Genomic DNA, 13,469 nt, shown 5'->3' with positions numbered 1-13,469 from the left:
TAATTTAATCCACGGTGGAAGATGCCCTACAATGGTGGATAAATAACTGAGTGGGGCTTCAGTCTCTGTGTTTGACTTGTTGACTGAGAAATCCAATTTAGAAATAATAATAAACAATTACAGTGTTTAATCAATGTACCCACTTTGAATCTCCAAATTTGATCCAACTAATCCTTGACGATTCTTAAATATCACACCTTTTTGTCTTTACTAACTGTGAAAATTTGAAAAGATTAATATGATGCATTGGAAATCTAATGTGGGTGGGTAGGTTAACTTTTCTCCTAGTAGTATGGCCGAGTTATTATTATCTTTTCAAGGGTTTCCAGAACCAGAAGCAATAGAAACTGACAAAGGTTTTCATTGCTGTAAAAAGGTGGGGAAGTGATAATAGTAGATGAGCAAATCACAAGCACATGCCTTGTTATCTTCTTCTTCATTCATTCATTGCATTCTTTACAAGTCTTCTTTTTGTCTTCATTGTATTGCTCTTTTTTGTTTGATCCAAAAGATTGATTTCATGCCCATGCCCGTACAGGTCACGTTGTACAATTTTGTGTCTTTGGTGTGGTAGTTTTGTGGTAATCAGTCCCCTGCTATCAGAATATATGGGCGAATCATAGGGACGCTCAAATCATGAAGTGAGGTACAGCTTGTCCTTTAATGAGTTAAAATAAATAAATAAAATGTTTCATTCTCCATTATTGGTTTTGAACATATTTTAAGGTTTTGGAGTTCCTGATTGTAAAATTCCTGTGATGTTTGTGTGTTAGAGTTGTCTGGTTATCACTTGAGAGTATGTTTAGATTTTGGCGTTTATGTTATGTAAACAGATGGGAGAGACAGCTCCCTCAATCCTGTCCTGGAAGTGTCGGTTTCATTGGTAGATTTGCGAATGATTCACTGTTGGGAGAAAGGTCATTTTTCACCCAATAAGATACTTGGAAGAAGTTGAGAGGTGTGCAACGCCGGGATCAGTAGCTCAGAAAGCCGCTTATTTTGAAGCTCATTACAAGAAGATTGCTGCTAGAAGGCTGAGTTACGGATCAGAGAAGCAAATGGAGAAGGATTTTTAGATCGAATGATCAAACTTGTGGGATCTGATTGCAGATATTCCAATACTAAGTAGAATCTGATTCATCTGAGTGCCAGACTTCTGCTGAAGTTGTGAACCAGGGAACCAGCTTGGCTAAGAAGTGTGTGGAACCCTTTTTAATGAGCCAAGTAAGAGCTGCAGTTACAATAGGGTTTCCGAGTTCATCAATTGAGGAAAGGAAAGAGGAAGCTGAAAGAAAATTAGAAAGTCCTATGTCGACAAATCAGAAGAAGATGTACATGTTATGGTGAAAGAAGAAGTGAAAAATACTTCCGCGGGGGTGCAAGCTGTAAGAAGTTGCAGCAAAAGGAGATGGAAAACACTTCAACTGATTAGAAGAAAATGTGAAGTTCGATCGTTCAAAGGAATCTCATATGGTCAGATTTATTTTATCTCATAACGGTTTTAATAGGACAGCTTAACTCTAATTATTATGTTTCTGTGGAATTTAGTTGCAGGGTTGATTTTTTTTTGGGTGAATTTTTCTGCTTCTAGATTACTCTGTGAATGAGGAGAGAAACATCACAAGGGCAAAGAAAAACGAATTGGCAGTATCCAAAGCCATCATCCCTAGCTAAGGCATCACCTACAGCTAAGGCATCACCTGTTACTAAGGCATCATCTATGGCCAAGGCATCGCTATAGCCAAGGCATCGTCATAGCCAAGGCATCACCAGTATCTAAGGCACCATCTATAGTAAGGCATCATCCATAACAAATAAGGCATCACCCAATAATTAAGGCGTCCAACCATTACTAAGGCATTCGACTCTAACTAGGCTCAATGTAAGTCAGGCAAGAGTGTTCAAAGACAACATTGGCTTCTACTCAAATTATTCTTCAATGTCTTCAGCAAGGATAGGAAACAGTTCATCTTGTCAAAGTCAAAGAATCCTTCTGGAGAGAAAGCAAGAAATTAGCTCCTAGTCCTTGCACAGTCCCTTAGTTGGGTCCATCGTACATGATCCAACTTCTGTTACCACAACTAGAAAATCTTTGTTATGGAGAGTATGGGTGATAAGGACATTGTTAAACGAGCATTCAAAACATTTCAGAACAGATACAATCAATTGACAATGCTGGTGAAGACAATCTTGGCACCGAAGCAGGTTTGTCATTGTATATGTTTAACCTTGGAAGAGGCCTTTTGACATCTCTCCTGTTTCCATTCAATTCTCTTATGGCTTGTGGAAATGTCAAATTTTATGTAACTTCTGTCTTCCATTTCTTCAGCGGTGCCAGCAAAGGGGACAGAACCAAGGGTTTCAGCTTTCATGACTCCACGAAAAGAGAAGGAGGGTAAACTTTTGGATTTGCCCTTGTCTGCTAATGGATTTATAACAACTAGACTCATACTTTTGTGTCAATTAGTGATAGGTGTGTGTTACTTGTATGCATCCAAAACGTGCAGCATATCAGTAGTGACACTATTATTATATGTGAGTATCTTCACTATCATGTATTATTTTCAGACTAGCAATAGAATATGAAGATAACTTAGGAGGTGCTGAGTTAGAGGGTGAATGAAGAGCAATAGAAACTTATTTATATAAATAATGGCGGCTGCTGCACTATATTTTCTTTGTAAACTAAGCATAACCTTGATCATAGCATCATTTATGATTTTGTTCTAAAGAAATGGTTTAAAATTTCATTTATGATGAGATCTGACATTTTTCTGATACTCATAATTTCATTATCTTTTTCGGTGAGCTTAAATTTTGCATTGGTTGGTTTGAAATAGGTCATTCAAGTAGGTGACGTGGAGAAAAAACTGGTAAGCTGCTTCATCTTCTTTACCCATGAAAAGGAATGAAAGTGCAGAGAAGAGAGGAGAGGGATCCATTTTAACTTCCCCTTCTCTCGTCTCCCTCTCCAAATCAATCAATAACACAAAGTTCTTTTGAAGTATGAAATGTTGCTTTCTTTTAACCATTTATGTTATTATCTAATTTCATCAATCAATTCAGTTCTCCAAGAAACTGGAGGAAAAAAATCTTATGCTAGAGAGGCAAACAGAACTCACCCACCCAAATCGAAGGTATATTATACCTCATTATTTTTTTCAGTGAGAAACATGCATTGGAATCTTGTTGTCAATTAAGATGGTTATATACTCATTACAGTCCAATAAGCTCTTTACAAAGTATCATTGGAACTGTCATTAGATGTAATGATTTTCAAAACTATAAAATCCAAATAATGGCATTTCTGAATACCTGTGCTTACACAGGAGAATAAGGGAGCAGAGATAAAGACAGTAAGACAGATCCTAATGTCAAAGCCACAACATGAACAGCTATACATCATGGACAAAGAATAACTAAAGGCTCTTTAGAAAGGTATGCCTTAAATCCATGTACTTCTATTACAAGTGATTCTGATACCAAGTAAAGTTTCATCATTATTACTCTAGAAACATAACATCTCACATAGTGAGTTGTAGATGAATTACCCTGGTGTGGGCATTTTGGGTTGAATTTATGTTTGTCTGTTCCCAGCCAATGTTTTGTCAGTGTGTTAACGTGAATAATGTTTAAAACGATCCTTTATTTTCATGTTATGCTAAATCTTTCGATTTTAATTATTTCAATTTCGAATCGTTCTGTGTATAAAATGGACTATAGTTTTAAGTTCTGGTAAATACTATTAGCATTAGTTTTAGTCATTGGTGGCAGATGAAGCTGCAGGTCCTCCGCCATCAAAACGAGGCTATGTCTATTCTGCATTATAGTTGGTGACACTTCAAACATGCTAGCTTTTCAAAATGTGTGAAAACTTTTGTGTTTCACCACTTCTAGAAGCTATCAATCATCTTAGAATTGTAAAAAGTTTACATGCAACCAACTTGTTCTTGTCTAAATCTCCTTTGACTTAAAACTTTAATATTCTCTGGGGATCTTTACAAGCCTTTACAAGGAAGTTCTACCTAATTACTAATATGTCAAATTAATTATTACTGCCTAATGGGTTGACTCCCCTCTGGGCACCTACATGGTCAAATGCATTGTTTCTCATTCTCAAAGTTGTATAGTTTGGCAAGGATTTCACTTTAAACTCGGGTTTGCAAAGTGAGGTCGGGGTTTCGATTACCAAAAAGAAAACTATTAATGCCCAATGGACCTGGATGATTTGTTTCCTTCAAGATAAAATGCACGTGTCTAGCACACACCAAAGAAGTTGCTTAGAACTAGCTCCTGGTGTAAGTTGAATTACCTAAAATAAAAGTAATTGAATTGCTGTAGAACAGTGAGCATTTCCTGTATGGTGAATTGCTTCTGCGTAGCTAGAAAAGAGGGAAAATATAACCTGCATTATGACCATGTCAGTGATTCAACGTCTTGATTTATTCTCAGCTTATATCTCTGCTTATCAATATAAACTATGAATGTGACATATATCTAATATTGCAGGAGGATTCTAAGAATGAGATCCATCGGTAACCTGGATCCTGTACACCGAAAGTATGAAGCAGCATAATCTAATTACAAAGAGTGGTAGGTGAAGAAACACAAGATATGCAACTACTAAGGAGGCTAATGAAATCCATGAACAGAAGGTACATATGAAAGCCATTGCTTCTGAGTAAGGGCAAATGCCCCATTTATGATATCATTTCTTGGCAGAGGCCTGAGTCATTGATGAGTTGCAGGCTGTAGATACATTGCTACAGTATTCAACCCATAAATGTTCATCCTGTTTGATTGTGGGGCATATTAAATAATGTGAAAGAGATAAAGAAGAGACTGAAGCCATGCTATCTTTCATTGATGAACTATTTACTTCGTTTTAGCTACCACCTCCTTTACCCATAATTTGGAAATAAAAATAAAAATTAAATATAGTTTTGTAAGTAGAATATGAAGTTTTTTATTGGCTACTCAGCTGTAAAAATGTTGGAAGAGCACGTAGTTCTTGTGGTTGATAGCTCCTACAATCAAATATGTGTATGTTGGTACACTATTGTTTTGTAATTTTTGTTAATACTAGTATTTTATTTTGAGTAATGATGCTATTGGCACCCCACTTTTAATCTTTGTTGACCCAATTCTAAATTTACCCTATTAAGATTTTTAAATAAACAGAAATATCTAAACAAACCTCACCCATTTACAAAATAATCTTTTTGTTTATATTTCCACTTTAAATATTATCCTCTATCAATTATATATTCTCCGTCATTTATATCAAGCCAATGTCATATTTCTCTTTTACTTTGGTGCATGTATTAAGTTTTATGTCACTAGAACTTGTTGATTAATTTTTTCAATAATGCTATGGACACCGAAGTCTTATACCATAATTTTGTATCAAATGACGTGTCACATAAGTAGACGAAGTCACGTAGCACATTAACAAATATTCCGTGAATGAACGGTCGTTCATCAAATATGGATGAGCGTTCATGATTATTGGACGACTGTTCATTTTAAATGGACTCCTGTCCATGCGAAAATAACAATGGACTCTCGTCTATATTATATGGACAACAATCCATTTACTATGAACGTCTAGTACACGCAGAATTGATGTTTGTTCATAGTTTAAATTAAAGAATTTTTAAAACAAAAATAATGGACGTAGTCCCTATTAGAAAAAAAAAAATTAATGCACTATCACCAACTGAAACAAAAATCCTTTCTCTTTTACCTGTAATGGTTTATCACCTATCATGAAGTGCATCAATATTAAAGTCTTCTTTTGATGATTCCTTGAAATGAACTTCTTTTAGCTTTTCATTCCTTCTTAACTTCATGTGGCTCCTACCACGAGAAAATCAAAGAAGCATAATGGAACGGCGTCAAAATGGCTGCCTGTCGATGATGAAGCTTCACTGGCTGAAACTTGAGGTGTAGATGTCGTGGAAAGGTTGTATGTTGATTTCAGATATAACGCACAGATCTCCAGCCAACTTATATATCAATGTCTCAGGCACAGCAGGATTGTTATGTCCTTTACTTGACCAGTATTAAGCTCTCCTTGCAACTCTATTGCTAGGTTCCAGAGTATTGTGAATGCTTTGCTCTGGATAATTATCAGTGCTAGAAGCATAGATTGCCTCAAAAATCAATCCCCTGACAGGAAATGATGTACAACCTCGAGCTAAAAAGGTATAAACTCTATTGTCACTGTCCGAACTCTGCTCTTTCACAAAATTTTCAGTTGCATCTTCAGCAAGCTCTTTCAACCTGCAACTTGGTTCAACTACATGATCAACTTTAGATCACAGTTGCTTATAGAGACCATTTGCAATCACTGCAAAACATAGAAAAGCATATGTTACTTTCAATTACAAGACAAAAGTTTCTAAATGTTCCTTTACTTAAAACTTTTTAGGAAACAATGTGGTTTTCTTATGCTTTTCCATCATGAAAAATGAATCAGAAAATAAACATACAATTTTTTTTTATTTTTTTTTTCTAATAGTGACGGGTGTCCATTATTTTTGTTTTAATTTAAACTATAGATAATGATCTATTCTAGGTGGATGTCCGTCCATATTAAATGGACTCCCGTCTATATAATATGGACGGAAGTCCATTTAAAATAAACGGTTGTCCAGTAATCATGAACGCTCGTCCATATTTGATGGATGACTGTTCATTCGCGAAATATTTGTTAATGTGTTACGGATTGCGCTTACTCAAATGACACGTCGTTCGGTGTAAAACTTTGGCGTCGCTAGCATTATTGTAATTTTTTTTGGCTTTTAGAACTACAAGTTTCTTTCCAATAATTTCCTCTTCTTTGAAGAAATTTTAAGTAGTAATTATATTATTGCTTTCAATTTGAAACAATATAGGTACTTAATTTCCTCCTTTCAATGAATATGTTTTTAAGATTATAATACAAAATACTTAAAATAGAATATGAAATCTTTGGAACTCGATAAGAATAGCACACTCTTGAATTCATCTATTTTTGAAGTATGGATCAATAAAAGAGTGAAGAATATTAGGGTTAGGATTTTTAATAAAAATAAAAAGTTTTGAGTTAATTTTTATGATTAAAAGGGAAAAAAAATATTCAGATGAAAACAAAATATCCTATTTATCTATTAAATCTTTCAAAAGCTAAACAATGGTTAAAAAATAACTGGTCTAATTCATTCAAATAGTTTTATAGAGTAAAACCATTTACCTACCCCCGATTAGATTACACAATTACCTCCATTACTGTCAATTTCTGCCATTAAAACTAACCCGTAGGTAAAAATGTAAATCGAATAGAAAGGTATCTTTTAAAGTTCGAATAATTTTTGCAGGGTTAATCAAAATGACAAATTATAAGTAGTGTTTTTATTGTTGATCGTCCGTCATTATTAAGCGAGATGAAATGTGGAAACTGTGCCAGGAATTGTCTCTTCTTGCTTGACTAATTGACTTCTAATTCCCACAAACATTCCCATTCCAAATCCACGTCCAACTTGTTGGCAACGCCACGGCAACGATCACAATCTTAGCAGTTTCTAAGTAGGTGTTTGGTTGGAGGCCTAGAATTGGAAACATTAGTTTCTTTTAGTTTATTATAAACAAGAAAAGCTAGTCTTGGCAGGTTGATGGACCATTGTGGAAATTAAGTGCATTATACCAGATGGACTTTCTAATCTAAAACTTCACTGTCATGGCTTTCTGGGATGGAATTGTTTTGTCGTCGGACTCCATGAACAATTCCTGTTTGTTTACGGCTCACACGGTTTTGGACTTCCAAATCGTATTGGATTACTATTTAAACTGAAAAAGAGTATGCAGTTAATTAGGTTGTAAGTGGACCAGTAATCACCAACTAAACTTTAATAACATCGAAGGAGTGTCAGACTTTGATCAGGTCATTCTTGTTGACTTCTTTTTTTGCTGCACTCCTTATGATGTTTAATTAACGTTTTCTTCGTTCTTTTTGGCCTTCCAAGTTCAGGATGTAAATGGGTTTCGAGTAACTGAGATTCTTAATTCCTTGTAGCTCATATTGGCCTGGAAGTTGGTTTATTTCTTATAAACATAATTGAATAATTCTGGAATGGGGCTAGAATAAACATAAATAGATCAGCCAACTTGAACAATTATTAATTCATTGAAATTTACTAATATTTGCAAAATACAAAAAAATCACTCAGTTGTATTTATTTTCCTATTGATCCTTTGTTCTAAAATCAAAATCTATATACATAAAATCAATTATATTTTCAAACAAATTGTATATGTACCTCTTCAGGATTAATCAGAATCTGATCCGCTAGAATTGCTCCTGGACTTATCCGTCAAGAAATGTTCCGGCAAGTTTGGGAACCTCACAGTTCTCAATCCTGGTGACTGCGGTGACGATCCAATGCCTGACGCCGATGCCCTTCTCCTTTGCAAATTTCTAGCAATTTCCACACAAACTTGATCAACCATCCCCAGAAAATCTTTAATTATAACAAACAGTTGCAGTTGATGTGCTCCCTTATTCTTTGCAGCTCCTGCTTGATAATATTCTGTAGTTTTCCTTACAAGTTGCATCACCCTCGTTTGCTCTTCTCTCAGCACCTTCAGCTCATTTTCAGCTGCGTCAAGAAAACCTTTCATTTCTTTAACAAATCCTCCGCCTCCGTCAGCAGAACATTCGGATACAAGCTCCCGAATTTCTGCTGCACGGGCTGAGAGTGAAGAGCAAGTTGAACAAAAGGTGTCATAATCAATTGTAGCGGCTTTTTTAACATTAGAGAACTCGGCACTGAGGCCTCCTACCACTGGTAATCCTAGCATCATATATTCCTTTTCTTTATCCTCTTTTGGTGTTGAATACTCAGAATTTATGCTGCTGTTGCTACTCCGGCTGCTGCTGCGACTTAAGTTCTTATTAGTATTGATAACACAACGTCTTCCCTCTGCGCGAACTACTTCTTCTACCACAAAGTGAAGCAGAGTAGTTTTGCCGTCAGCGCTTTTAACGTCAGAGAGTTTTCTAAGAGCTGTAAGGTCGAAAGCTTGTGCATTGCCGCGGGCAGTTCCTGCATTCATTCTGTTTCCGGCCTTGAGTATTGCCTCCAAGAGTTTCATAAAGAGTCCTCGAGTTCGAAGCTCCCTACATCCCAACTCAAGTGTTTGTATAGAATCCTTGAGATAGAGAATCTCTGTGTCATAGTTTGATGTAAACAGCATAGCATGAAGACGAGTGTACGTTGAGGGAATGGCTTTCAGAATGTGGAAATGGAAGGCTTCAGCATCAGCTAGCCTGGTTGGATCACCTTCGAATTTGAGGATTTGGGATTGTTCCTCTTTATTTGGGGCAATCGTGTTTAGCCTTTCAAGAGTTTCTGCATTTAGGCCTTTGCCCTCGTTAAGCGCATTGAGTAGTTCTTTGTGAGAGAGTGCCAGAGATTTGAGCACAATTGCAGTATTCTGAGACTTTCGGGCATCAAGAATCAAAATCTGTGAGTTGGGATTCTTTGGGTCCCTTGAGTCATTGGTTCTTGGAGGCGATTTCCGATTACTAGCTACATATCCGAATAGTGCTTCCATAAGATCACCATCAAACCTGAAATGTCAATAAAAAGGCTTTAAGCATAAGTAAAACAAAACATGATTGATTGTGTATAATTCATGAAACTAAAATTATAGATTACAGTTACCTGAAGGAACCATTATCAATTTTGTCCCACACCATTGATTTTTCTCCATTTTTGTTCACCTTATCCCAATGCAACGGTTTCAATTTTACCTGACCATTTCCACTTGCAGAAGGATCTCCTACCTCACTTGAAGACCCTTTAGACCCTGAAGGTGGTTTTAAAGATGTTTTCAAACCACCAGCCTTTGGTGGTGGAGGAGGTGGACTGGGATTTTTCTTTCCTGGAATTGGTGGAGATGGCGGAGGAGGCGAAGGTCTGTTGTTGTTTTGACTTGGCGGGGGTGGTGGTGGTGGTGGTGGTGGTGCCGGGGGAAGAGAAGGAGTAGACGGTTGAATTGGTTTTTCTTTTTCTTCAATAGTCCTGAAGGAAACTGATGGAGGGGGTGCCTTAGAAGCCATAATTCGATTTTGATAAGTCTCTTCGGGTCTAATCGAATTGTAGGAAGATGATGAAGAACTTCCTCTAAGTAGAGGAACTTCTTGTATTTCCTCAGACTTTTTCATCGTCGTTTCATTTAATTTATCTTCATCACTACTTGGAGGACTCTGTAAAATCTCTTTCTCAAAACTCCTGAGCTGGTTCTTGTCGCCCTCTTCAAGCTTTCTCCAGTAAAGCACATCCAATCCATTTTCATCCACAATCAACCCTCTGACATTCCCATCAAATCTTGTGAAATCATTTGGAGGCAAAGTGGTAAGCTGGCCACCCTGTGGACCATGACCATTTCCAGGTTGGGAAATATTACCAACTTTGTCTCTTCGACGTCGTGCAATAAAATACTTTTGCAGTAGAAAGAAAAATACGGCAGCAACAATTATAGTGCCGGCTGCAGTGACAGCCACTGCCCTTACAATGGTGTTCTGATTTGACGAAGAGTTTGATTCCGGCGGTGATACAGGCGGCGGAGGCAGCGGTGGCGGGGGTTGTAATTGTGGTGATTCTTGTGGAGGTGATGGATTTGTTGGTGAATTAGGTGCTGGTGTTGGTGCAGGAGGTGGAGATGGAAGGTCAAACGGAAAGAAAGTTTCAATATTCTGAGGCTGGGAAGAAGAGAAAGGAATAACGTAAAAGAAGAGAAGAAGAAGAAGAAATTTGGCAGCCATGAAACCCAAGAGGTAGAAGAAAGAGTTTTTGAAACTGAAAAACTGTTTATTAATCCTCTTTTAACTTGGTTTGTTTTATTGTTTTTGGTTTCTGGTTGCTGACAGTTTCAATAAAAGGTCGTAGAGTTAGCTGTTCCAATACAAGTCCTTCCCGGTCTTTTTAATTTTTTATTTTTCATATTGACAAAAACAACCTTGTTTAAGATTTTGTTAATCAACCCATGCCAGCTTTTGTATATTTAAATTGGGTTTTCAATTTTTAAAAAAAAAATGTGGAAATTTCTAAGCAGATGGGCGGTGGTTGAAATGGTTCACCGTGCGTTTCGCCAATTCTGGAGTTGAATTGGTACTATTACCACTTTATATTATATCAGTATTGAGTTGAGTGTGATGATAACAACATTTAAAAATTTTAGTGCTGGTTATTATGATTTTGCTGACAAGTATTATGTACCTTACACGTAATCAACAAAGTCAGAAGGAAGACACCATCAAAATTTTTAGGTTTCTAATCATTTTTAAACTGACCTTTTCACACTGGCTTTATATCATTTTTATGGGTTTTTTAAATTCCACCTAATCACAGAATAATTAATCACTTTATTTCCAATTAATGTTTCCATATTTGAATTGTCAACTTTGTATGGTACAAATACAAACCCAGTCAAGGAATACGGGTTCACCTTTTAGATTTTGTAAAAAGAGAAAGACTTGTTCTAGAATTGGAATTGAAAAAAAGAAAAAAAAAAAAGGAATTAGTTGATGACCCAAGATGGCTGAGCTCACCAGATTTCTAGAATTGTTGGCGGATCTATTGACTTATCAATGTGTTGTGTAGTGGTTGAAAAAGATAACTACCGAAATGGTCAAAACCTCAAAACTAGTACACACTGTGGTCTTCTTCTTTTTTCATCTAGAACTGGAACTGGGTTTACCGAGAATCAGAAGTTTCCTTTTGGTTTCTTTTACTCTTTCCAGTTTTGGTCTGAAATGGTAAAAAAAACTACCTAAGTTTGAGTCATTCATGGCTTATTCCTTATAACTCACACACCTTCCTGCAAAGTAATGTTTATTATTTGATTAATTCGTGTCTTGATAGAAGAAGTCCGATTTGAAACTCTACTTAAAGGGGTAATCTAAAATGAAATTGCCAATAAATGAGATTAGGTAAAACAATTACTGAAGAACTCGGTTAGTTGGTTAATATATAATTAATAAGTAATATAGATGGTCCAATATTGTATTAATGAGAAGATTAATCCAAATATTTTATAATGGAGATGTATGGGCTATGTTGGGCCAAATTTAATGACTCTGGGTTAAGCATTGGCTTGGGTCGAACCAATCGATGAAGAATTTGAAACCCAGTCCACCACTACAAATGCCCGACCTCAAACTATTTTCTTTTCACACAATTTAGGTATTCAAATTAATTGAGAATTGAAAGGAAAAAACAATGCTGGCAAATAATTGATTTAGTTTGTAAAAATCAATCTTCCATGTGGCATGATGGGCAATTGTAGAATGTAGAAATGTCTATTAGAAACATAAGCCTAGAAAATAGGATAGTTTGGGGAATTGATGAAAGAAAAAATAAAGATTAAAATTGACAAGTAATTGTAAACTTACGAATTTAAATTGTTAGTAATGATGCGTGTATTTTGTTTGCTCGTTTACCAAGTGTATTAGTTGCAAAAAAGTAATAAAATGATGAAGTAAAGCATCATTCTCACGAGAAAAGTCTATTAACTACTGATTTCTCTAATTTTAACCCTAATTGAAGCAATAATGAATGAATTGATGGAATATTAACAAACTAATTACAAATTAACAAAATATAAATGAATAACAATCGAATTAAGGCAGAACTCAATAAACCAGTGAATCAAACAATGCTGAAAAAATGTTAGAGTGTTAATTTCACCTAGATACGCAAACCCAAATTATAGAATCTATTACCCAAATTCTAATTCTTTGATTGAAAATTGAATTCTCTATGTTATTTGGTACTCCTTCTCAGGTTATACCACCCCACCTCTTCCTATTAATCTTCTAAACTCATAAATTAAAGTTTAATAGTTCAAAGTCTCTTAAGCTTTATGGATCCCAAGAGACACACATCACAAATCACTTTTTAGTCTCATTGTGAACAACATATCAATTGAATGGTGATCGAACATTCAAAGGTATTAAGTAAAGTGATAAACACTCAATTATGAAATCAAAACTTAAAGTAGGTTAATTCATATAATTTGAATCATTGTATCAATAATACATCAAACCCTAGCTAAACAACTTAGTTCATTGTCAAAAACGAAGTAAAACAACAAAAACAAGTGTAATCAAATTTCATCATTGGAAAAACAAGCAAAGATGGAAGAAATCTTCTAAAAATGGAGCTTTAATCTTCAATTTTCCTCTCCTTCCAAGAGCTGCTTCCCAAATGACGAACTCAGACTCTTTTTAAATCATTTTTGTTGCCTTTTATACTCTTTCCACTTTGGGCTAAAACCCTAGCAAGCCAAAACGACGCGTTTTAATTTTTTTCTAAACTGACATAACTTCGCCTTGTAATTCCAAGGAGAGCTTTGCCGCAACGAAGTTGATCTTGTCTTGAACTTGAACTCTTGGCTGATTTCCCCCTTGTCTTCTTGGTAGA

At 35.8% G+C, this 13,469-nt stretch overlaps 1 protein-coding gene and 1 long non-coding RNA gene across 2 annotated transcripts; one reads left to right on the top strand and one right to left on the bottom strand.

The window, feature by feature from the left end:
• Nucleotides 1-3,351: 3,351 nt before the first annotated feature.
• On the top strand, nucleotides 3,352-5,103 carry LOC116146157. The gene is made up of 2 exons (XR_004130472.1): nucleotides 3,352-3,438; nucleotides 4,510-5,103. It is a non-coding gene; the product is annotated as an uncharacterized LOC116146157 (long non-coding RNA).
• A 3,089-nt stretch (nucleotides 5,104-8,192) lies between these two features.
• On the bottom strand, nucleotides 8,193-10,901 carry LOC116146132 (formin-like protein 4). Its single transcript, XM_031431539.1, has 2 exons — nucleotides 9,708-10,901; nucleotides 8,193-9,613 (listed from the first exon to the last, which is right to left on the bottom strand). The coding sequence occupies exons 1-2, from the start codon at nucleotides 10,808-10,810 to the stop codon at nucleotides 8,311-8,313; spliced, it is 2,406 nt and encodes an 801-aa protein (XP_031287399.1). The 5' UTR covers nucleotides 10,811-10,901; the 3' UTR covers nucleotides 8,193-8,310.
• Nucleotides 10,902-13,469: the final 2,568 nt, after the last annotated feature.

Source organism: Pistacia vera, unplaced genomic scaffold, assembly GCF_008641045.1.
Source record: "Pistacia vera cultivar Batoury unplaced genomic scaffold, PisVer_v2 Contig473, whole genome shotgun sequence".
In the NCBI taxonomy this organism is placed as follows: domain Eukaryota; kingdom Viridiplantae; phylum Streptophyta; class Magnoliopsida; order Sapindales; family Anacardiaceae; genus Pistacia; species Pistacia vera.
The sequence above is the reverse complement of the archived record's forward strand: the minus strand, read 5'-3'. Positions and strand labels throughout refer to the sequence as shown.